This window comes from Pelobates fuscus, chromosome 9 (assembly GCF_036172605.1).
Source record: "Pelobates fuscus isolate aPelFus1 chromosome 9, aPelFus1.pri, whole genome shotgun sequence".
Lineage (NCBI taxonomy): Eukaryota > Metazoa > Chordata > Amphibia > Anura > Pelobatidae > Pelobates > Pelobates fuscus.
In genome coordinates, this window is record NC_086325.1 from 171,873,632 (window position 1) to 171,901,007 (window position 27,376).

Here is a 27,376-nt window from a genome sequence, read left to right on the forward strand (position 1 = left end):
TATTGGTCTAGATGCCTGTGGGGAGTGGGGCCCTGTTGAGGAGGATCATCATCCTATGCCCACTGATCCATACAGCCTACCCCAAAGTACAATCAAGTACTGGGATTCTACAAGGCCACCCCGCCAGCCCCATGCTCTGAGACAGTCCAGGACAGTCCGTTTGCTTCCCGCGGTTTGGATGGAATCCTGGGACCCTCCTGCTTGTAGCTGGCATTGTCGAGGAACATAGAGCACCCGGGATTGTGAGCAATGCCTGGGTATGTGTCCCCGTGTGGGCTGAGGTCTAGGTGGGTGGCGGCAGATCTTGGAGTGGCGTCTGCAGAGTGGAGGCGCCGTCTTCCTCTTTCCTCCCCTCCATTGAGCCGGCTGCACTGTGAGTGTGCTGGCCAGTGCTGGCCGTGTTGCTGATGTCTGTGGAGGTAAGTCTCGTTTTGGTTGCCTCTTGATTTCAGCACGTAATCGAGACCACAGGATTTTAAAGGCTTTTTCAATGCGCTCTTCAAAGTGGGCCCATGTCATGTAAGTTATGTCGGCGGCCATTTTAACTTGTGTGCCTCGTGTGGACAGCTCGGGAGGTTTTGGTTGCCGGATGCCCCCTGCTTCCCAGCAACGTTTAGGTGAGTACTCTGTGGAGGACCGGGATATCCCCCCCGGTCCCAAGGGGGGGGGGGGCTAGCGATGTGTGAGCGTCCCTCCGCTAGCCAGAGAACCGGGAGAGCGGCCGTCTCTCCGCGGCTCCCACTGGTTTAGGCCGCAAGCCTCGATTTGGACAGCACAAGCTCGGGGAAACTCGAGTCGGGTATCCCCGGGTCCAGTGGTGTCCTCCGGTCAGGTTGATTGTTGTTTGCAGCCAATGTCACCAAGTGGTCGGGCAGTACACCCAGAATCTTGGCCCCAGACGCAGGAGCTCTTGGCAGGTACGTCTGGTCCGCTTGGAGTCAAGCTCCGCCCCCCAAAGATGCATTTTTCAAGTTTGCAATAAAGCCCATTTTCAAGCATAGTTTGCAGCACTTAATTGACATGTTTATGATGAGTCTGGAGGTCGGGGGAATAAATAAGGATATTATCCATGTATACTAGAACAAAATAATAAATATAGTCTCTGAGTACGTCATTAATAAAGTCCTGAAATACGTCCGGAGCATTGCATAACCCGAAGGGCATGACAAGGTATTCATAGTACCCACTTCTAGTGTTGAATGCCATTTTCCACTCATGATCTTTCTTAATTCTTACCAAATTGTACGCACTCCCGAGGTCAAGTTTAGTAAATAATTTAGCACCCTGGAGCCTGTCAAACAATTCGGAGATGAAGGGAATGGGATAGGCATTTTTTATGGTGATCTTGTTTAATGTCCTCTAATCAATGCATGGGTGTAATTCTCCATCTTTTTTCGATACAAAAAAGAACCCTGCTCCTGCAGGCAAGGACGACTTAAGTATGTGGCCTTTAATTAAGGAATCTTTGATGTACTCATCCATGATTCTAAGGCATACACTGCCCCCTTAGGGGGAATAGCACCGGGTAGCAGATCTATGGAGCAATCATCCGATCTGTGAGGAGGTAGAATATTAGTCTGTCTCTTACTGAACGCCTCTTTAACCCCCCAGTACTGTATGGGAATTTCGGATGTCTGAGGTGTAGCAGTAGGCAAAGTAACGATGCCCACTCTCTTAGTATTGAGTAACACACATCTCTCAATACAGTCTTTACCCCATTCCAGTATTTCCCTCTTAGTCCAGTCAATATGAGGATTGTGCCTAATGAGCCAAAGAAATCCTAACAAGAAGGAGAAGCAATTATCTGAAATGTTATGTTTTCCTTGTGTAAAGCTCCTATAGTATGTTAATAGGCAAGGTTTTGTGGGTAATCAGAGGTTGAGAGAGAGGTCTCCCATCAATAGCCTCAACAGTCAGAAGTGATGATCTCTCCTTGATAGGTATGAAGTGTTTTTTTAACAAAATGCATGGCTAAAAGGTTTCATGCCGCACCTGATTCAATCAGGGCTTTGTATGAAAAGGTATAGAAGGGGTTAACACCGCCAAAGATGTTCCCTTCCCGAATACAAGGTCAGCTACCGAACACTCCTAAGCACCGAATAGGAAAATACACGAATAATCCCCCCCAAGTACAAGACGAGGCTCTGTATTGAGGGTCAAGCAGGAATCTCAGCAGTCTGAGGGTTTATTGTCTTATATGCAACTTTTCTCACAAGGTTACCACCCACGTGGTCTTGTGGAACAGCCAATCAAACACAATACAATACAGTCAGACACTCCCAGTTAGGACACACAAACCCTCCCCTCTGCCTGTGATATAATTACTGTACACAATGGGTTAACTTAATTATCACAGGCAGGAAAATATACAGTTTCATACAACATTCAGAACTCCTAAAATATACATACATATATACAGCCATAAAAATTACATATTCGGAATCAGCATACTCCATATACAAACATACTCAAAAATCATACAATTCCCTCCAGTGGTTTTAAAGTTTGGTGGAAGTCCTATTTGACTGACCGCAAGCATGGCTTTCCTGCCCAAAAGAGTTCCACGAACACAGTCAAATCGCCATGGGGTTAAACAATAGCAAGGGCTGATAAGAGATTGAGGAGGGACAAAGCAGCCAGTTTCAACTAGTCAGGCAGTGTCCCTGGGACAACGCCCTGCTGGAGAACAACGGGACAGGAAACGGGGGAGGGGAAGAGGCACAGAAAAAGTGTCCCAAAATCCAATAAGCCCAATCAGACTTTTTAAATGGCAATACTTCCCAGGGGCCATAGCCACAAGGCAAGAGGCTGGCAATTAGTCCTCTCCAGGCACAAGTGGTGAAGGGCACTTCAGCACAGCGGTGATGTCAAGGAAAAATCTACTTTGGGTATTACCAGATGATGTATCCATCAAGACCTGTCCCTTTAAGGATCTTAGGTGCGGAAGATTCCGGAAGTATGGGACAAGGATCTCTCATATGTCCTTGTAACGTACCGCCTTGCACCCCGACTGGGTACCTCCGTTGAAGGATGCTCCTAGCGCTTCTTGAGGACCCCAAGCACTGTAACCGACACCAGAACCACCGCAGGCCAAACTTCTCTTCCATCAAAGCAAAGCCGGAACAAGATCTTACAAGAACTTCAGAGTAATTATAACAAGGAAATACGCAGACCACAGCAATCCCTTGTAGCATATTCCCCCCAATAAGAGACAGGACTCTAGGTTGAGGGTGAAGAAGAACTGTCTACAACGTTATTTTCCTTGGGACTAGCCCATATGGTCATTACATTAACATTGCTGTGAAAACTCAATAAAATTACAAACAGTCAAATCATAGCAGGCAACATACAGTGACCTATTATAACACAATGGCATATTTTTAAAGAGGTGGGGGAGACAATAATTAACAGAAACTATCTCACATGCCTGCAGAATTAGCAATATGCAAATCTACCCGAATATGAAAATGAACCGGTCTTGCTATTCATGTAGTGCATATTGCTGTTGCTACCAACAGAGGGCACTAGACAAGCTCCATAGCCAAATCCACCTAGTTGGTAGCAAACCTCAGCAGTACAGGAGAGCAGGCAATATATCCCAGGGGCCATAGTCACATGGCAGGAGGCTGGCAATCAGTCTTCTCCAATGCCCAGTGGCGAGGCTGGTTCCACCACACCGAGGACTCCAAGCACTCCACCAGACAGCTTGGTTACAGCTTGGCTGGGAACTCGCCGTCCTCCACCCACCCTGGATCCAAGACCAGGATCCAGCTTCCAGTGTGTGAACCTCTCCTACTCCAGAGAGCATAGCAGGAACAGCTCTTAAAAGAGCTAGTGATTATAATTCCTGGGGAGTATAGTGATATAGCAATCCCCATGGTAGATACAGCCTTTTCTCCCACACATGAGATGAGACTCTATGTTGCGTGTAAACAGGGGTCAAGTCCTGGGGAAAAAAGTGTGGGAACTCACCCAAGATTCCCGCACCCCCCAACCCCCCCCCCAAAAAATTAAATAATTTATACTCCTATGCATATAGTGCAGTGCAGGGTGTGTATAATGCATGTAGTGTGTTTGTAGTGAATGCAGAGTGTGTATAATGAATGTAGTGTGTTTGTAGTGAGTGCAGAGTGTGTATAATGAATGTAGTGTGTTTGCAGTGAGTGCAGAGTGTGTATAATGAATGTAGTGTGTTTGTAGTGAGTGCAGAGTGTGTATAATGAATGTAGTGTGTTTGTAGTGAGTGCAGTGTGTATAATAAATGTAGTGTGTTTATAGTGAGTGCAGAGCGTGTATAGTCAATGTAGTGTGTTTGTAGTTAGTGCAAAGTGTGTATAATGAATGCAGTGTGTGTAGTGAATGTAGTGTGTTTGTAGTGAGTGCAGAGTGTGTATAGTGAATGTAGTGTGTTTGTAATGAGTGCAGAGTGTATGCAATTAATGTAGTGAGAGCAGAGTGTGTAGAATGAATGCAGTGTGTGTAGTGAATGTAGTGTTTGCAGTGAGTGCAGAGTGCATAATGAATGCAGAGTGTGTATAGTGAATGTAGTGAGTGCAGAGTGTGTATAGTGAATGTAGTGAGTGCAGAGTGTGCATAATGAATGCAGAGTGTGTATAGTGAATGTAGTGAGTGCATAGTGTGTATAATGAATGTAGTGTGTTTGTAGTGAGTGCAGAGTGTGCATAATGAATGCAGAATGTGTATAGTGAATGTAGTGAGCGCAGAGTGTGTATAGTGAATGTAGTGTGTTTGTAGTGAGTGCAGAGTGTGTATAATGAATGTAGTGTGTTTGTAGTAAGTGCAGATTGTGTGTAATGAATGCAGTGTGCGTGTGCTGGAAGATGCGTGTGTGCGGGATGATGTGTGTGTGTGTGTGCTGAATGATGTGTGTGTGCTGAATGATGTGTGTGTGTGTATGTGCTGGATGATGTGTGTGTGTGCGTGCTGGATGATGTGTGTGTGTGCGTGCTGGATGATGTGTGTGTGTGTGCGTGTGTGCTGGATGATAGGGGGGAAGCATTTTCTTTAATTTATGTGTTCATATTTCTTTATTCCCCCTTCCCTGCTTCTTACCTTGCCAGGGAGGGGGGAGATCACCTGGTGGTCCAGTGGTATGGTGGAGAGAGCCAACCGCTGCACACGGGGGCCCAGCACACTCTGTGTTCCCTCTCCAGGCCCTTTGTATATCTCTTTCTTCCTACCACAACCTTTGTGTTTCTCTTACTTCCTCATCAGCCCCTTTTGTGTGTCTCTTTTCTCCTCACAGCCCTTTTGAGTCTCTTTCTTTCCCCAGCCCATTTGTGTGTCTCTTTCTTTGCCCCACCACTTTCTGTGTCTCTTTCTCCCACCACAAGCCCCTTTGCCTGGCTTTTTCCTCCCAAACCATACAGACATAGATATACAGGTACAAATACATACATGCACAAAGGCACAACCATACAGACACATAGTCATAAAAGGAATACAAACAAGCAACCAGTCACGCACAGACACAGTCATACAGAGATTTACACACAGTCATACAGAGACAAACAGACGAAAGGCATACAGAGACATACATAAACAGACATATACTGCTTGTGATGAGAGGAGGAGAGGAATGGCTGCTAGTGATAGGGGGATAAGGGATGGCTGCTAGTGATGGGAGGGGGATAAGGGATGGCTGCTAGTGATGGGAGGGAGAGAGGATGATAGCTGTTGGTAACAGAGAGAGGAGGATTGCTGCTAGTGATAGGGGTGAGTGAGGGATGGCTGCTAGTGATGGGAGGAGAAGGGGATGGCTGCTGGTGATAGGGGTGAGTGAGGGATGGCTGCTAGTGATGGGGAGAAGTGGATGGCTGCTAGTAATAGGGGTGAGTGAGGGATGGCTGCTAGTGATAGGGGGATAAGGGATGGCTGCTAGTGATGGGTGGGGGATAAGGGATGGCTGCTAGTGATGGGAGGGAGATAAGGAATGGCTGCAAGTGATGGGAGGGAGAGAGGATGATAGCTGTTGGTAACAGAGAGAGGAGGATTGCTGCTAGTGATAGGGGTGAGAGAGGGATGGCTGCTAGTGATGGGAGGAGAAGGGGATGGCTGCTGGTGATAGGGGTGAGTGAGGGATGGCTGCTAGTGATGGGGAGAAGGGGATGGCTGCTAGTAATAGGGGTGAGAGAGGGATGGCTGTTAGTGTTTAGGGGAGAGGAAGCATAAGAGGAATAGAAGTGAGGTGGCACTGTTGGACCAATAAAACACAGAGCTCCACATAAACGATAAGATTTAGCTCTGTGGAGCTCTGTGCTGGATATATAATTATTTAATGAAAAAATAAATAAAACATGGCTACTTACCGCTGGTGGTGTAAGTAGCTGAAAAGAGATGATCTTTCCTCTCCCTGCTCGGTAATCCTCTAGCAGGGCCTGACAGGAAGTGAAGTAAAACGCCCCCCCACTGCAGGCTTCACTCCTCAGTAAACTACCGCGGGGGCGGGTGTAGTGTGAGCGGGCACATCGCCTGCATCTTGACAGCAGACAGTGTATTGTGGGCGGCACTATGCTGGGGACGGGGAGAAATGAGGCAGCACAGCGACATTGCGCCCCCTGGGCAGGTCCTACAGGATCACTAGCGGGAACGGCGTTCCCATGCGTTTCTGCAGGACTCGAGCCCTGAGTGTAAAACAGGAACTCAATTTTAATGGAGGCACACTGGTCTTTTATGCAAGTTTCCCAACAAGGGTGACACCCAGATGGACCTTGTTGGGCACAGGGACACAAAGTGTACAAACCAATGAAAACAATGTGACAATGAATGACACTCCCACATACAGCACACAATCCCTCCCCTCTGCCTGTGATATAATTAAGTCAGATAATGCATTAACATCATTATCCCCAGGCAGGAAAAAATGCACATTTTTACAAAGTCCAATAAGTATCCCAAAATACACCATATCCCTATAAAAGTCACATCCCCTGATGGCCCCGATCTGGGTGAACAACATATCCAAGAATCACCCAGATCAAAGCAGGGTTTCAGGAATTTCCTGGAAGTCATAGTTTTGACCGACCGTGCACATGGTCCTATGCCCAAAACAGTTCCAGAGAATTGGGGCTAACCGTCGGTCTCTCTGTCTGGAGTACAAATGTACATACTTCACATGAACAGAGCCTTTTAAAGTGCATTGGGCAAGGTATATTCCAGGGCCCAGTCCTGAGGCAAGAGGCTGGCCAGCAGGTACCTCCAAAAGCCAGTGACAAGGTTACTTTCGTCACACATGCAGACAGGGAGGTCCTAAAACAGAATTAGGGACATTAAGACTGTAACGTTAAGAATACAGGAAGAGAGATATGTATTCCTAACGCTTCAGTGTCCCTTTAATGTGTACAAAGCAGAAGGTTAGGAAGTCCAGCTTAGCTGGATACATGTTCATTTTGCATTTATATATATATATATGTATATATGCATGCTGTTGGAAGTTACAAAAGTGTGTTTTGGTGCAAACAAAATGTTTGCTAGAGCCACTGTAAGCTTTAATGTAGCAATGTAATAAAAAAAAAATCTGTCAGTGTTGGGGGAAGTGTGTGTCTGGCTGTCAGTGTGTGCGTGTGTCTGTCTGTCTGTCAGTGAGTCCGTGTGTATATATCTGTCGGTGTGTGTGTGAGTGAGTGAGTGTGTGTGTGTCTGTCAGTGTGTGCATGTGTCTGGCTGTCTGTCAGTGAGTCCGTGTGTATATATCTGGCAGTGTGTGTGTGTGAGTGAATGAGTGTGTGTGTCTGTCAGTGTGTCTATCTGTTAGTGAGTCTGTGTGTATATCTGGCAGTGTGTGTCTGTGAGTGAATGTGTGTATGTCTTTCAGTGAGTGTGTGTGTCTGTCAGTGAATGTGTGTGAGTGATTGTTGAATTTTGGAGATGTCTTTGTAAACTGGCACTTTACAATAAATGTTCCACTGTATTTTCTGAGAAATATATATGGATACAAGCGTATAATCATTTTTTTGGGGGGTGTGGGGGGTGGATCTTGGGTGTGTTCCCACACTTTCCCCCCCCCCCAGGACTTGATCTCTGGCAGGTACAGTACGCTCTGGTGTGGGGGGGTCTCCTCTTTCTGCGGGTACAGTGCACTCTGGGGGGTCTCCTCTCTCTCTGGGTACAGTGCACTCTGGGGGGGGGGGGGCAGTGTGCTCTTGGGGAAGTCTGTGTGGTTACAGTGCGCTTTGGGGGTCTCCTCTCTGTGAGTACAGTGCTCTCTGGGGGGGTCTCCTCTCCGTGTGGGTACAGTGTGCTGTGCGGTGGTCTTCTCTCTGTGTGGGTACAGTGCACTCTGGGGGCTCTCCTCTCTGTGTGGGTACAGTGTGCTGTGTGGTGGTCTGCACTCTGTGTGGGTACAATGCGCTCTGGGGGCTCTCCTCTCTGTGTGGTAGAGTGCGCTCTGGGGGCTCTCCTCTCTGTGTGGGTACAGTGCGCTCTGGGGGGTTCTCCTCTCTGTGTGGGTACAGTGCGCTCTGGGGGCTCTCCTCTCTGTGTGGGTACAGTGTGCTCTGGGGGGGGTGTCTCCTCTCTCTGTGGGTACAGTGCGCTGTACGGTGGTCTCCTCTTTGTGTGGGTACAGTGCGCTCTGGGGGATCTCCTCTCTGTTTGGGTACAGTGTGCTCTGGGGAGTCTATTCTCTCTGTGGGTACAGTCCACTCTGGTGGGGTCTCCTCTCTGTGGGTACTGTGTGCTCTGGGGGGGTCTTCTCTCTGTGTGGGTACAGTGCGCTCTGCGGAGTCTCCTCTCTCTGTCAGTGAGTCTTCTCTGGGGGGGGGTCTCCTGTCCTTGTGCGTACAGTCTGCTCTGGTGTCTCCGTCCTGTCCTTGCGCGTACAGTCTGCTCTGGGGGGGTCTCCTGTCCTTGCGCGTACAGTCTCCTCTGGGGGGGTCTCCTGTCCCTGCGCGTACCGTCTCCACTGGGGGGGGTCTCCTGTCCCTGCGCGTACAGTCTGCTCTGGGTGTCTCCTGTCCTTGCGCGTACAGTCTGCTCTGGGGGGGTCTCCTGTCCCTGCGTGTACAGTCTCCTCTGGGGGGGTCTCCTGTCCCAGCGCGTACAGTCTTCTCTGGGGGGCGGGTCTCCTGTCCCTGTGTGTACAGTCTCCTCTGGGGGGGGGGGATCTCCTGTCCCTGCACGTACAGTCTGCTCTGGGTGTCTCCTGTCCTTGCGCGTACAGTCTGCTCTGGGGGGGTCTCCTGTCCCGGCGCGTACAGTCTCCTCTGGGGGGGTCTCCTGTCCTAGCGCGTACAGTCTGCTCCGGGTGTCTCCTGTCCTTGCGCGTACAGTCTGCTCTGGGGGGGGTCTCCTGTCCCTGCGCGTACAGTCTCCTCTGGGGGGAGTCTCCTGTCCCTGTGTGTACAGTCTCCTCTGGGGGGGATCTCCTGTCCCTGCGCGTACAGTCGGCTCTGGGTGTCTCCTGTCCTTGCGCGTACAGTCTGCTCTGGGGGGGTCTCCTGTCCCGGCGCGTACAGTCTCCTCTGGGGGGGTCTCCTGTCCTTGCGCGCACAGTCTGCTCTGGGTGTCTCCTGTCCTTGAGGGTAGAGTCTGCTCTGGGGGGGGTCTCCTGTCCCTGCGCGTACAGTCTCCTCTGGGGGGGTCTCCTGTCCCTGCACGTACAGTCTCCTCTGGGGGAGTCTCCTGTCCCTGCGCATACAGTCTGCTCTGGGTGTCTCCTGTCCTTGCGCGTACAGTCTGCTCTGGGGGGGTCTCCTGTCCCTGCGCGTACAGTCTCCTCTGGGTGTGGGGGTCTCCTGTCCCTGTGCTCTGGGTGTCTCCTGTCCTTGCGCGTACAGTCTGCTCTGGGGGGGGGGGGTCTCCTGTCCCTGTGCGTACAGTCTCCTCTGGGGTGGGGTCTCCTGTCCCTGTGGGTTTAGTCTGCTCTGGGGTGAGGTCTCCTGTCCCTGCGGGTTCAGTCTGCTCTGGGGTGGGGTCTCCTGTCCCTGCGGGTTCAGTCTGCTCTGGGGTGAGGTCTCCTGTCCCTGCGGGTTCAGTCTCCTCTGGGGTGGGGTCTCCTGTCCCTGCAGGATCAGTCTGCTCTGGGGTGGGGTCTCCTGTCCCTGCGCATACAGTCTGCTGTCTCTTGTCTCATTATTTATGATCTGTCTGGTGTTTCTTTTGTAGTCGATCAAGTCTCAACGCCAGAAGTCATGGAAACCTGAAGCTGAACTGTGAGACGTCCGATCTTACAGCCGCCATTATAAGTATCCCAACTCCCCCGGGTAACAGCCCCGATGAAAGCCAGCTCTCCTCGCCAAGTGCGGCCGTTCTGAGAAACTCCAGCATCACAGCCAGATATTACCAAGAGACAGTCAGAATATCCAGCCTGTAGCCACTCAATGACACACAGATACAGTGTCTCAACAGTGATACCATGACAAAGAGAAGAGCTGCAACAATTTACAAATAGCGCGATTATATTAGACAATCAGCTCACAACGAAATGCATAACACTACAATAAAGTTTGTCAGTGTCACAATACACGCACAACGCTACAATATATTGTGTCAGTGTCACAATACACGCACAACACTATAATACAGTGTGTCAGTGTCACAATACAGGCACTACACTACAATATAGTGTGTCAGTGTCACAATACACACAACACTACAATATAGTGTGTCAGTGTCACAATACACGCAAAACACTACAATATAGTGTGTCAGTGTCACAATACACGCACAACACTACAATATAGTGTGTCAGTGTCACAGTGTCACAATACACGCACAACACTATAATATAGTGTGTCAGTTTCACAATACACGCACAACACTACAATATAGTGTGTCAGTGTCACAATACACGCACAACACTACAATATAGTGTGTCAGTGTCCCAATACACGCACAACACTACAATATAGTGTGTCAGTGTCACAATACACGCATTACACTACAATATAGTGTGTAGTGTCACAATACAAGCACAACGCTACAATATAGTGTTTCAGTGTCACAATACACGGACTACACTACAATATAGTGTCAGTGTCACAATACTTGCACAATACTATAATATAGTGTGTCAGTGTCACAATACAAGCACAACACTACAATATACTGTGTCAGTGTCACAATACACGCAGAACACTACATATACTGTATCAGTGTCACAATACACGCACAACACTACAATATAGTGTGTCAGTGTCACAATACACGGACTACACTACAATATAGTGTGTCAGTGTCACAATACAGGCACTACACTACAATATAGTGTGTCAGTGTCACAATACAGGCACTACACTACAATATAGTGTGCCAGTGTCACAATACACGCACAACACTACAATATAGTGTGTCAGTGTCACAGTGTCACAATACACATACAACACTACAATATAGTGTGTCAGTGTCACAGTGTCACAATACACGCACAACACTACAATATAGTGTCAGTGTCACAATACACGCACAACACTACAATATAGTGTGTCAGTGTCACAATACACGCACTACACTACAATATAGTGTGTAGTGTCACGATACACGCACAACACTACAATATAGTGTGTCAGTGTCACAATACACTGACTACACTACAATATAGTGTCAGTGTCACAATACATGCACACTACTACAATATACTGTATCAGTGTCACAATACACGCACAACACTACAATAGTGTGTCAGTGTCAATACACGCACAACACTACAATATAGAGTGTCAGTGTCACAATACACGCACAACACTACAATATAGTCTGTCAGTGTCATAATACACGCACAACACTACAATATAGTGTGTCAGTGTCACAGTGTCACAATACACGCACAACACTACAATATAGTGTGTCAGTGTCACAATACACGCACAACACTACAATATAGTGTGTCAGTGTCACAATACATGCACTACACTACAATATAGTGTGTAGTGTCACGATACACGCACAACACTACAATATAGTGTGTCAGTGTCACAATACACAGACTGCACTACAATATAGTGTCAGTGTCACAATACATGCACAATACTATAATATAGTGTAAAAAAAAACAATATGTGCTGGCACTCAATTATGCAAGGTGCCGGTATTCGAGGTTTAACCCCACAACAACCTCCTAATCTCTATCATAAACAAAATATGAATACCGCACTCAAAAAATTGCAATAAACCTTATTGCTAATCCTGTATTTGATTTCATAATATTTATTGTGATAATTTTAGATAAATTCATAAAGGTAGTAGTATTTCATCATGGTGACACTCATTTCATCCTATGTTCATAAGCTATTTACATATATATACACACACAGAATCCTCCTTCGTCTGACGTAAAGTTCATAATCGATATATCTATATACAATAGGTGATGATCCAAAGCACAGGAAAAATAGGGAAACAATTTGAAAAAATATTTGAAAAAATGGAAAACATCCAACCAAGAAAAATTGGGGGAAAAAAGAGAGAAAAAATAAAAGAAAAGAAAAAAGATAAAAAAGAAAAAAAAAAATAAGAAAAATGAAAAATAATGCAGTCCTGATAAATAGCAGTCCAGTATATAGTGCACCATATATTTCACTGTCTATGGGTGGATCTCACCAATGTTGAAGTTTCCTTGAGATGTACAATGTAGGAGGATCCTGAAGTCTGTTGGCGATAGTGTAGTGGGAGGGGATGAAAGTAGTTCCTGTTGTTTGAAGAAACGATCACCTCAATATACCAGCAGGTCGCTGGGCAATCTTTGAGTAGGTAATCTGGTAATCTGGTCAATAAAGTAAGTCGCTGGGCAATCCTTTAAGTGGACGGAGAAAACTGGGGCCATCGAAGGGACATGTATGGCCCGAGCGCGCAGCCCACTTAAAGGATTGCCCAGCGACTTACTTTATTGACCAGATTACCAGATTACCTACTCAAAGATTGCCCAGCGACCTGCTGGTATATTGAGGTGATCGTTTCTTCAAACAACAGGAACTACTTTCATCCCCTCCCACTACACTATCGCCAACAGACTTCTGGATCCTCCTACATTGTACATCTCAAGGAAACTTCAACATTGGTGAGATCCACCCATAGACAGTGAAATATATGGTGCACTATATACTGGACTGCTATTTATCAGGACTGCATTATTTTTCATTTTTCTTATTTTTTCTTTTCTTTTTTATCTTTTTTCTTTTCTTTTATTTTTTCTCTCTTTTTTCCCCCAATTTTTCTTGGTTGGATGTTTTCCATTTCTTCAAATATTTTTTCAAATTGTTTCCCTATTTTTCCTGTGCTTTGGATCATCACCTATTGTATATAGATATATCGATTATGAACTTTACGTCAGACGAAGGAGGATTCTGTGTGTGTATATATATGTAAATAGCTTATGTACGTAGGATGAAATGAGTGTCACCATGATGAAATACTACTACCTTTATGAATTTATCTAAAATTATCACAATAAATATTATAATATAGTGTGTCAGTGTCACAATACACGCACAACACTACAATAGTGTGTCAGTGTCAATACATGCACAACACTACAATATAGAGTGTCAGTGTCACAATACATGCACAACAATACAATAGTGTGTCAGTGTCAATACATGCACAACACTACAATATAGTGTGTCAGTGTCACAATACATGCACAACAATACAATAGTGTGTCAGTGTCAATACATGCACAACACTACAATATAGTGTGTCAGTGTCACAATACACGCACAACAATACAATAGTGTGTCAGTGTCAATACATGCACAACACTACAATATAGTGTGTCAGTGTCACAATACATGCACAACAATACAATAGTGTGTCAGTGTCAATACATGCACAACACTACAATATAGTGTGTCAGTGTCACAATACATGCACAACAATACAATGGTGTGTCAGTGTCAATACATGCACAACACTACAATATAGTGTGTCAGTGTCACAATACACGCACAACAATACAATATAGTGTGTCAGTGTCACAATACACGCACAACACTACAATATAGTGTGTCAGTGTTTTAATATATGCACAACACTACAATATACCGCGTCACTGTCATAAAACACACGCTACAATATACTATGTCAGTGTCACAATACACACACTATGGTATAATATACTGTGTCTGTGTCATAATACACACACTACGGTACAATATACTGTGTCAGTGTCATAATACACACACACTACAATATACTGTCAGTGTCATAATACACACACACTACAATATACTGTGTCAGTGTCATAATACACACACACTACAATATACTGTGTCAGTGTTATAATACACACACACACTACAATATACAGTCAATGTCATAATACACACACACACTACAATATACAGTCAATGTCATAATACACACACACACTACAATATACGGTGTCAGTGTCATAATACACACACACACACTACAATATACTGTGTCAGTGTTATAATACACACACACACTACAATATACTGTGTCAGTGTTATAATACACACACACACTACAATATACTGTGTCAGTGTCATAATACACACACACTACAATATACTGTGTCAGTGTTATAATACACACACACTACAATATACTGTGTCAGTGTTATAATACACACACACACTACAATATACAGTCAATGTCATAATACACACACACTACAATATACTGTGTCGGTGTCCTAATATACACACAGACTACGGTACAATATACTGTGTCAGTGTTATAATACACACACACACTACGGTACAAAATACTGTGACAGTGTCATAATATAAACTAAAATATACTGTGTTAGAATACACACACAACATGTAATACACATATTGTACTGCACTATGATGTGTCAGGTTTATAATACACGTACAACACTACAATGTATCAGTGTCAGTTTCATAATACACAACACACAGGGTTCCAAACACCTCTGCAACACATAGCCGAGAGGGCAGACAACACAAAACACATGTACCACTCACAGTTCAGAACATGTACATGCTCTTATTACAGCATGTGTACACACACACACCCTCATCATGCACACACATCTATGGCATGTACACACACCCTGATCACACCACGCACACTGTGATTAAAGCATGATTGCCTCATGTACACACACACACACACACTCTGATTTCAGCTTGTACACACACTTTATTTCCAGCATGGACACACTCTGATTGCAGCATGTACGTACACCACACACACTCTGGCACTTCATGTATGCACATGTGTACTCAGTCGGCACACGCACAAACATACCTACAAAACCTGCAACATACATATACAGCATGCATACACAGTGCTGCTGCATTAACACGTCTCAATCTGCATGCCAGTACACCTAGAGTTCAGTCAATTTCTATCAGCCTGACAAGTATTCACTATTTATAAAAATGCACAAAAAGGAGAAATCTATGCACATGTAATATATGTAAGATTGGTTGTACGTATGTGAATACACTAGCGTACATGCACAGCAATGTAGATATTCATGACTATATGTATTGCACTGTATATAATGTGTGAACCGATACAGTACAATGTATAGGATGTGTCTTCATTTCATACACATTGCACATAGACCAAGGCACAGAGTATCTAAGGACTGCCACGGGTACATGGATGCTGGTATGGCGGATGCAATGAGAATATTTTACTAAGTGATTTTGACTCAGGGACACATTTTTCCACTGCAGCTGGCGTACGCACTGCATGGCACAAACTGGCCCCACTGGACTGCTCACTTGTGCCCAGCAGTAACTGCAACTCTACCATTTACACAGACTTGCTTTAAAACTATACAACACATCAACCATTTGAGAGCTGGCATGGGACGTCAGATATGGGCAGCATGAACCAGTGAACCGCGCATGACTTCATTCACAAACCGTCATCAACCGCCCACCATATATGATGTCATTATCACTGTGTCTGCTTTCTATTGCTCTTTACAGTGCATTGCATTATACTGGGTGTGTCTGGGAACGAACGGTACCGACCAGAGTCCTCTGCAGACCCTCATCTATGCATGTTTGACTTTTTATTAATTCTAGGCCTGGCTAGACCTCAAACTAATAACACATGAAGCCATATTGGAGAGGGGAAAGGCCCAGGGCCAGGTGCTGTTTTAAGCATCTCATGTGTACAGCTTGGGACAGTTTCAATACGTTTTATTGTTCATAAGACCCTATGTTACCGGTTTGCTTTCAGTCAGTGAGGGGGCAGCGTGTAACTAATTTGGGGGGGGGGGGGGGGGGGAATGTTCACTGACAGACTTCAATTTAGGGGGATCTCACTGTAAGTTGGTGAATCAATTATGGGCAGGATTCAATTAGGATTGAAAGTTGAGGATCGTCCCCCACCGGAGTTTTCACGCCATGGTTGAACAGAACCTAAAAGAAAGGCTCTTTTACTATATTGAAGGTGCATTATGCCTGGTGGTCTTTTCATCATATTTCTGTAGAAACATCATGGGGTCTTGCTAGTATCCTGAAAGGTATAACAGACTGGGTTTCGAGGCCGGGTCATGGTAAAGAAATGATGAATTGTTCCAGTTTTTGTCCAATATCTGTGGCCTGTGCAGGCATTGTGCAGGCATTGTGCCTGCAGGACTCCAAGAGCAATACTACGGGGCTTGACACAAAGTAAGGTGCCAGTAGTCGTATTTCAGGAGTTTGCTCTCCTTGGAATCATCAAGCCCTGATCCATCATGTCATTAAACCACAAAAAACATTTTCAGTGGTTAGTTCCAGTCCTTCCCAGCTTGACAACATATTCATTCATTGCTTGAGTGCTGTACCCGTTCTCAGGAAGTCACAAATGCTGTGGCATTACAGACGTTTCATAACTTACACTTCACGGTTATTGAGGGACAGTATCTTGTCTCCTGGTTTCATACCGGTCTTCCAATGCATGTTTTATGTCCGATTTTGTCACTTTCCAAATGTGGGTCTGTCTGCATCTTAAATGCTCTCAATTATTTTCTGAAGGTGAGAAAAAACAAGCTTGATGCAAATTAAAAAAATATGAAAATATAAGAACCTAGTCTCTTTGTGCATTACTGGCCTTAACCCCCACTAAGAATCCCAGTCAATGTGTGTATTAGAGCTGTCTCCTCCATGTAGATCAAACATCTTCGCTCCCTACTCTAATGTTCAAACTGGATGCCAACGGAATACGATTCCTCTGGTCTGATCTCAAACAGCTCAGCAAACTGAAGGTAGAAGTCATATTCTCCAACATAGAAATAGAACAAGCTACGAGGAATGCAGTAACAGTATTAGGAACCATACAGTAAGGACCGTTTCTGGATCTCGACTGGAACACAAACTATCTTAAAGATATTTGCTTGATGTCCCATTCTCAAATTAAACACTGACTTGTTAGAAGACTAAAATCACTTAATAGACTTTCCTCAGAGTCAGGAGACTCTACATCACAAAATAAATAATAATGGAACATAACTAGACTGGTCACAGTGAGCACTAGCAGGAGGCCCTCGCACGGTTAGGAGAAGACATACGCGCTGGCGGTAAGGCCATAGACACAATGTTAGGGGCCTGGTCACAGGTAGGATCAAACTGGACACTGAGGGGACTGGCAATGCCAGGGGTCTGGAAAGGAATATGACTTGATGGGAAATGGTGAGGGCAGGCAATACCAGGGGTCTAAGCAGAGACATTCCTTTAGACCGTAAAGCTCTATTTTGGTCTCGTCACTCCAAATTACATTGTAACCAAGCTTTTTTGTGGCATTGGCGCAGTAAAGGCTTCTTTATGGCAACTCAACAATGCAGCTCATTTGTGTTCAAGTATCGTCGTATTGTGCTCCTTGAAACAAGCAAAGCGTCTTTTTTACAGAGCAGCCTGTGTTTCTCCTTAGGTTACATGTGGGTTTTTCTTTGTATCCCGAACAATTCTTCTGGCAGTTGTGGCTGAAATCTTTCTTGGTCAAGCCATGGCTTGGTATCAAGAGATCCACACATTTTTCACTTCTTAATAAGTGATTGAGCAGTACTGACTGGCATTTTGTATATCTTTTGATGTCCTTTTCCATCTTTATAAAGTTCCATTAACTTGTTACGCAGGTCTTTTGATAGTTCGTTTCTGTTTCCCATGGCTCAGTATCTAGCCTGCTCAGTGCATCCACATGAGAGCTAACAAACTCATTGACTATTTTTACACAGACACTAATTGCAATTTAAAAATCCACAGGTGTGGAAAATTAACCTTTAATTGCCATTTTAACCTGTGTGTGTCGCCTTGTGTCTGTAACAAGGTAAAACATTCAAGGGTATGTAAACTTTTGATCAGGGCCATTGGGATGATTTCTGTTATCATTATGATTTTAAAAAGGAGCCAAATAAATATTTGATAATAAATGGCTTCATATGATCATAATCCTTCAATAAAATATATATTTTTGCATGATTAGTCAGATTTTCAAAATTAATGGCAGTGTAACGGATCGCCTGGCACCACGACTGGGTACCACCGTTAATGTATGCTCCTAGCGCTTCCTGAGGCCTCCAAGCACTCTGGCAGACACCACAATCACCGTATCGGAGAAGCATATGAATCCTCTCAAGCCTCTGAATGCTGTAGACAGTTGAATAGGAACCATACGAATAGGTTTTCAATCCTAGCAGTCAAACTGGAACAGCATACAATCAATCCTTCCCCCAATAATGAGACGACACTTCACTTTGAGGGTTAAAACAGGAACTCTGGACTGGCACATCCAGCCTGGCTTTTATTACAACTGTACACATACAGGCCACACCCAGGGGGAGGCCTAAAATAACCAATAGCATTAAATATTATTAAAGGGACAATCCAGGCTCCCACACACGTTAGGTGCACTGTGTAGGTTAGGTTACAGTTAAACTGGGTGGGTTTATATTATTAAAGGGACACTCCAGGCTCCCACACACGTTAGATGCACTGTGTAGGTTAGGTTACAGTTAGTTATACTGGGTGGGTTTATATTATTAAAGGGACACTCCAGGCTCCCACAGACGTTAGGTGCACTGTGTAGGTTAGGTTACAGTTAGTTATACTGGGTGGGTTTATATTATTAAAGGGACACTCCAGGCTCCCACACACGTTAGATGCACTGTGTAGGTTAGGTTACAGTTATACTGGGTGGGTTTATATTATTAAAGGGATACTCCAGGCTCCCACACACGTTAGGTGCACTTTGTAGGATAGGTTACAGTTAGTTATACTGGGTGGGTTTATATTATTAAAAGGACACTCCAGGCTCCCACACACGTTAGATGCACTGTGTAGGTTAGGTTACAGTTAGTTATACTGGGTGGGTTTATATTATTAAAGGGACACTCCAGGCTCCCACACACGTTAGATGCACTGTGTAGGTTAGGTTACAGTTAGTTATACTGGGTGGGTTTATATTATTAAAGGGACACTCCAGGCTCCCACACACGTTAGGTGCACTGTGTAGGTTAGGTTACAGTTAGTTATACTGGGTGGGTTTATATTATTAAAGGGACACTCCATGATCTCACACACATTAGATGCACTGTGTAGGCTAGGTTACAGTTAGTTGTACTGGGTCGGTTTATATTATTAAAGGGACACTCCAGGCTCCCACACACGTTAGATGCACTGTGTAGGTTAGGTTACAGTTAGTTATACTGGGTGGGTTTATATTAGTAAAGGGACACTCCAGGCTCCCACACATGTTACATGCACTGTGTAGGTTAGGTTACAGTTATACTGGGTGGGTTTATATTATTAAAGGGACACTCCAGGCTCCCACACACGTTAGGTGCACTGTGTAGGTTAGGTTACAGTTAGTTATACTGGGTGGGTTTATATTATTAAAGGCACACTCCAGGCTCCCATACACGTTAGATGCACTGTGTAGGTTAGGTTACAGTTAGTTATACTGGGTGGGTTTATATTATTAAAGGGACATTCCAGGCTACCACACACGTTAGGTGCACTGTGTAGGTTAGGTTACAGTTAGTTATACTACGTGGGTTTATTTTAGTAAAGGGACACTCCAGGCTCCCACACATGTTACATGAACTGTGTAGTTATACTGGGTGGGTTTATATTATTAAAGGGACACTCCAGGCTCCCACACACGTTAGATGCACTGTGTAGGTTAGGTTACAGTTAGTTATACTGGGTGGGTTTATATTATTAAAGGGACACTCCAAGCTCCCACACATGTTAGGTGCACTGTGTAGGTTAGGTTACAGTTAGTTATACTGGGTGGGTTTATATTATTAAAGGGACACTCCAGGCTCCCACACATGTTAGATGCACTGTGTAGGTTAGGTTACAGTTAGGTATACTGGGTGGGTTTATATTATTAATGAGACACTCCAGGCTCCCACACAAGTTAGATGCACTGTGTAGGTTAGGTTACAGTTAGTTATACTGGGTGGGTTTATATTATTAAAGGGACACTACAGGCTCCCACACACGTTAGCTGCACTGTGTAGGTTAGGTTACAGTTAGTTATACTGGGTGGGTTTATATTATTAAAGGGACACTCCATGCTCCCACACACGTTAGATGCACTGTGTAGGTTAGGTTATAGTTAGTTATACTGGGTGGGTTTATATTATTAAAGGGATACTCCAGGCTCCCACAGACGTTAGGTGCACTGTGTCGGTTAGGTTTCAGTTATACCTGGTGGGTTTATATTATTAAATGGACACTCCAGGCTCCCACACACGTTAGGTGCACTGTGTAGGTTAGATTACAGTTAGTTATACCAGGTGGGTTTATATTATTAAAGGGACACTCTAGGCTCCCACACACATTAGATGCACTGTGTAGGTTAGGTTACAGTTATACTGGGTGGATTTATATTATTAAAGGGACACTCCAGGCTCCCACACACGTTAGATGCACTGTGTAGGTTAGGTTACAGTTAGTTATACTGGGTGGGTTTATATTAATAAAGGGATACTCCAGGCTCCCACACATGTTAGGTGCACGGTTACATAAGCTGAAAAGAGACATGTAAGCGAACAATAAGGGGGATAGATATAGCGCTGACTCTGGTGGGCAGCAAACACTGAAACTTAAGTACCCTAACAACCCCAAAATACTATACAAGTAAAAAGAAAAAGAAAAAAAGGTTGCACCAAATACAGTGAGGGTAGTACTTGATAATAAGTTGCAAAATAAATATCACATCTAATGCAAATACCAAGAGTCCCAAAGTCTATTGAGGTTGAGCAGCAGGGGGTCTTTATAAGGTAAGTAAATTCGGCTAGTAATCCAATATTTTCACCAAATCAAATCAGTTCCATAATATGAAATAAAAAATTGGAAAAACAAGATAGTATAATATAGTATTCATCAAAGGAGAAAATGAAAGACGATTGAAAATACACTCACAAAAATAGTTACATAGCTGAAAAGAGTTAAATAGTTACATAGCTGAAAAGAGTTAAATAGTTACATAGCGTCCATCAAGCTCAGCCTTCCGCACATTTGGTTTTTGCTGTTGATCCAAAAGAAGCCAAAAAACCCAGTTTGAAGCACTTCCAATTTTGCAACAAGCTAGGAAAAAAAATCCTTCTTGACCCCAGAATGGCAGACAGATTTATCCTTGGATCAAGCAGTTATTACCCTACATTGAAAGATTATATCCTTGAATATTCTGTTTTTGCAAGTATGCATCTAGAAGCTGTTTGAACATCTGTATGGACTCTGATAAAACCACTTCTTCAGGCAGAGAATTCCACATCCTTATTGTTCCTACAGTAAAAAAAACTTTCCTTTGCCTTAGACGAAATCTTCTTTCTTCCAATCTAAACGCATGGCCTTGTGTCCTATGTAAAGTCCGGTTTGTAAATAGATTTCCACACAATGGTTTATATTGGCCTCGAATATATTTGTATAATGTTATCATATCCCCTCTTAGGCGACATTTTTCTAAACTAAATAGGTATAAATTTGTTAACCTTAATCTGCGGTTAACCGCAAGAACCACATGTTAATTGAGGCCACACGCCAGTGTGCAGGTGGTCGTCGTTCGGTAGTCTTTCGCCAGTTTAATACGTACTCCATTCAGTTAATTGTATATGAACGGGACCACCCTGGGGCCAGTCAATTAGGCTGCGGTTAGAGGTTAATTATGGGCACACTCCTCTCATAGGGTGGTCGACCGTTCGTCAAGTCTTTTGGTTGTTCCAAGGGTGACTGGGGTTAAGTGGCAGCACATGCCAAGTGCTGGGTGGTCGGTTGTTCGTATGTACGAATGAATAACCATGCTCATTCATATAACTGGGTTAAAAGCTTACAGATGGAAATAACAAAGAAACAGTATCCATTGTGGTGAACTAAAGTGATAGTCTTGTAGCAGTCAGAGAGGCTTTCGTAACAGGGAGTATGTAGAGTATAGCAATCCCCCAGTGTAGATACCGCCATATCCCCCAATCATGAGACGAGACAGAGCTGTGGTTTTATTGTTTCTTATATACACATTTTTACACAATGTTACCACCCACATGGTTTTGTAGAACATCCAATCAAAGACGTATTGTAACAGAACCCTACCTTTTGCCTGGGAATACTTATTGCTAACCGGCCCTTTAACAACTGACCAGGTACATATACAACAACAGAGACTATGAATACAATGGAAAATGCTTACCTGGTTCATGTGGATTATTTTTATCACAGTTCGGGACTTTTACCAACATTCGTATATTTATGCAACCCATACGGTAGGGACTCAGCAGGCATAAATACGAATACAAACTACCGAACACCGGACCACCCTGCTATTAAATTATGTGGTATTTTACCTCCCAGATTGGCACATACCATCCGTATGAGAAACGGACAAACTCTTTGTTTCAGTTCCTGGGTGGCTGCCATTTCGGGACTTTTACACGTGTTCGCGGTCATCTTAGTTCACGAACAGCTGTGATTTGCCGTCGAGTGTCTGGAACTAAAATCGGACACTCGAGTAGGCGAACACCGCTGAGACCTCCATAACACAGTAAATTCGTGCTGAAATTACCGACCGTCCTGCCGTTCGGTAGATAGACTATACCACATACAGGGATTCTAGCGACCATCAAGATATTCACGGATGGCACGATATTTGTGCCTTTTCACTGCACGAAAGAGGACCGACCGCAAGGCCAAAACTTATGTGTAACGAATCGACGCGCACCCTGACTGGGTACCTCCGTTGAAGGATGCTCCTAGCGCTTCCTGAGGACTCCAAGCACAGCAGCAGACACCATAACCACCGTAGACTCCTCCAGAGAGCAAAACCGGAACCAGCTATTACCAGAGTTTAGCAGTGATTCAGCAAGGGAGTATGACAAGCATAGCAATCCCTTGTAGCAGATTCCCCCAAAAAGAGACGGAACTCCAAATTGAGGGTGAAGTAGAACTCAGGTTTAATGGCACACACTCTGCTTTTATGCAATTCTCCCCTGCAAGAGAGACGCCCACAGACAATTATGCATTATCCAATCATACAATGGTTACATCCCACAGATTCCCTCCCCTTAGCCTGAGAGGTAACCCAATTATCCGTGCAGTTAAAACATACTTTTTACCCAACTTTCATAACTCTAAAACCATACATCCAATATTAATAACAGTTACATATTATTAATCAGCACATTCCAAATACAAACATACCCAAAAAATCATACCAATCCGTTCAGCTGTTCGGGAGATAGGTATAAGTCACTTTTGACCGACCGCAAGCACATTTTCATGCCCAAAACAGTTCCATGGATTTGGGCTGTGCGGTCGGTCTATTTTACACCGAGAAAATGACTAAGTCCCATTCGAACGAGCGTCCGAATCTTCAGCTGCGGTGTCGAAGAAGGTACGAGTCAGCGGTGTTCGTGCAATTGGGTAGCCGCAAACAGTTCCATAGATTTGGCTGCACACTCCGCTGACCGCGTTCGAATAAGGTAAAATGGCCGCCGCCACGTGTTCGTTTGTCGAATGGCGGCCACTTTGGCACTTAGACGACTTCGGCACTTCGACTGCATCCGAAGTGCCAGTTTAAAAGTTGTAACACTGCTCCAAAGTATTCAAAGGGCCAGGAACAGCATTATAAAAATCCATTATGCCCAAATGCAGTTCTTAAAGGGCAATACATTTCAGGGCCATAGTCGCAGGGCAGGAGGCTAGCGATCAGTCCTCTCCAATGCCCAGTGGCAAATGGCAGTTTGTCACAACCACCCCGTCACTTATTAAACTTTTCCAGTTCTTTTCATCACAAATTGTTCAGTTACCAAAGATCTGTGTTCCCTTTTATACCTCCTGCATCCAGACCACTCCCTTCCTCATTAAACTCCTTGAACCCATTAACTCAAGTGCTCTTCTGGGTGGCCGCCCTTTCGTGTGAACGAACGCACGCATTATGTGGAATGGCGGCTATTTTGTCTCACGAATGCAGGCAATGGTACTCGGACATTGAAAGCATGCAACTGAAATACAGTTTAATATATTAATAAGATAGTCTAAAATACAGTCTAAAATATATTAATAAGATAGTCTTGGAAGGACATTAAAGGGAAAGAAAAGAAAGGAGAAAAGAGAAAGAAGAAAAAGGAAGAGAAAGTAAAGCGGGATATATGAAGTTGGTAACTGCCCAGAGTATGCACATATCACAGTCTATTTACAGGACTATAAGATTAGACTTAGCGTAATTTATTACTAAATATTAATTACTTCAATTATAATTTGTTTGAAAATAATTTGGCGGAATCCTCACAGAAAGCACATACCATAATTGAGTATAATAGTATAAGATTTAACATAATATAACACAAGAAATTATGCACTGTAAACTAGTGTAATATAGCACGAGAAATTAAGCACTACAAGCGAATGAAATATAGCACGAAAAACCATGTTCTGCAGTCAATGCAATATACCACGAGAAATTAAGTATTCCCTGTGGGTATCCATATGATACTTTGATGTTGGAATCTAGTTGTATTCCAATACGGAGGTGCTGCACAATAGGCAGTATCTATATAGGTATGATGCTTTTTAGCATCTTGAATTATTTGTCGTTTGTCTTTAAATGTTGTTGCATATATACTTGATTGAAAACGGAAGGGTTAATAGAAATTGCTAACTTACAGGGGATCGGCTGGAAATTAACTACTAAAAATGCTAAAACTGATATCAATTAATGTTCAGGGACTCAACTCCCCAAATAAAAGAGCTTATTTAAATAATACCTTACTAAAAGAAAAAGCTCAAATCTCCTTTATCCAAGAAACCCACTGGAAAAAACAAGATAACCATTATTGGAACTATAAAAAGTTCAATATTATTGCCGAAGCTTCAGATCAAATAAAAAAAAAAGGGGGTTGCAATACTGTTCTCCAATTTGATTAATTATTCATGTGATTATTCTGAATGTGATATAGAAGGGAGATTTATTATATGGATAGGAAAGATAAATGAGATTCAATATACTTTACTTAATATCTATTTACCTAATAAAGCCCCAATTAGATCCCTATCGAAAATAACGAGAAGAGTAGAAACAATCCGTAAAGGAATACTGCTGATAGCGGGTGATTTTAACTGTGTGGCTGACCCTAAATTAGATAAACAAGTAAAACTCGGTCAACGCGTAGATGGAAACCTAGCTAATCAAGCAGCTTCCTTAAGCAATCTGGCAAAAAAAATGATATCTTTGATTTATGGAGAATTTTCCATCCCACTGAACGTAACTATACCCATACTTCATCGGCTCATAAAACCTCAGCAAGGATAGATACGTGCTGGGGAGATCTGGATCTTTTAAAACGATTAAAATTGAGATTAATACATGGTCAGATCATGATCTTCTTATATTGGAAATTAAAGAAAATAGGAAGAAAGATTTTTCACCATGGAAACTTAATGATTTTTTATTAGCAAAAAACCAAAATATAGAATACATAAAAAGTCTTTCAGAATTGTTTTTTAAGGAAAATCTCCCTGAAACAACATCTAATCAAAATGTATGGTGTACATATAAAGCTGTCACCAGAGGATATTTTATAAAGCTCGCGAGCTAGGAGAAAAAAATGAGAGGGGCTCCAATATCTGAACTTTATCTACAACTATATAAACTACAAGCTCAAAATAACAAAAAAATTTCACAAGATACAATAATTCAGATAAAAAAATATAAAAACATGATAAATCAAAAGATTCTTGAAAGAATAGAATTTAATTTGAAACGACTTAAAACTAAATTTTACTATCGAAGTAATAACAATAATAATAATAATAAGTAACAAATTACTGACAGATCGACTTAAAAAAAATAAAATGGAAAATAAGATCTATAAAATTATTGATGTTGGAAAAGTTCTGCTGTCCCCAGAAGATATAGGCGATTCATTTAGGAAATATTATGAAAAATTATATAACCTGCAACATACACCTACAGAGCAAGCAAAATTATAAAATTATTTAAACAAAATAAAAATTCCTAAAATTACTTTGATTCAAAAAGAAAAATTAGACCAAAAAATAACACAGATAGAAGTAGAAGAAGCTATAAATAATCTACAATTATCAAAAGCTCCGGGCCCGGATGGATTCTCAAATCTATTTTTCAAATTATTCAAAGAAACTATAGTTCCTAACATGACTGCAATGTTTAATGAGGCTGCCTCTTCTGGCAAAATAACTCAGGAATTATTGAGAGCCAATATAAAACCTATTTTGAAACCTAATAAAGCAGCAACAGAAATAACAAATTACAGGCCTATCTCTTTAATAAATATAGATATTAAATTATACGCTGCAATACTAGCTAATAGAATCAACTTAATACTTCCTGAATTAATACACATAGATCAAATAGGGTCTGTTAGAGGTCGCCACGTGAGCGATAATTCTCGTAGAATTATCGATTTATTTGAATATGCTCATTTAACGGACACGCCCCTTCTGACCCTGTCGATTGATGCAGAGAAGGCTTTCGACAGGGTCGGATGGAGATATATGAATGGCGTTCTGAGTGCATTTGGTTTCGAGGGATGGATTGCACTTGCGATCAAGGCTCTATATAAAAGGTCCATCTGCGAGAATAATAGGATACGATATATGCTCTGAATGGTTCGATATCAACAACGGAACGAGACACGGATGCCCATTATCACCCCTGTTGTACGTTCTCTCAATCGAACCGTTAGCTATATCTATCAGAGAAAATCAGGGAATAAGAGGCGTGATAATTGAAGACGTAGAAGCAAAGATATGCTTATACGCAGATGATGTATTGATTTCAATAACAGATCCGAAGATATCTCTCTTTAATTTAATGAAAGAGATTAAGAATTATGAGGATGTGTCCAATTATAAGATAAATCTTCATAAAACAATAGCTCTAACAATTAACATAAATTTTCGTATTTTAGCCTCTCTCCAAGAGAAATATAATTTTCATTGGACTAAAA

The 27,376-nt window shown here is 43.1% G+C and overlaps 1 protein-coding gene across 1 annotated transcript in view; it reads left to right on the forward strand.

Moving 5' to 3' along the window:
• The window catches only part of KCND1 (potassium voltage-gated channel subfamily D member 1), a 111,341-nt gene extending 100,817 nt beyond the window's left edge, over positions 1-10,524 (forward strand). The window contains exon 6 of the mRNA XM_063433165.1: positions 10,126-10,524. Coding sequence (XP_063289235.1) covers positions 10,126-10,333 — 208 coding nt within the window. The 3' untranslated portion in view covers positions 10,334-10,524. The remainder of the gene's footprint in view (positions 1-10,125) is intronic.
• Positions 10,525-27,376: the final 16,852 nt, after the last annotated feature.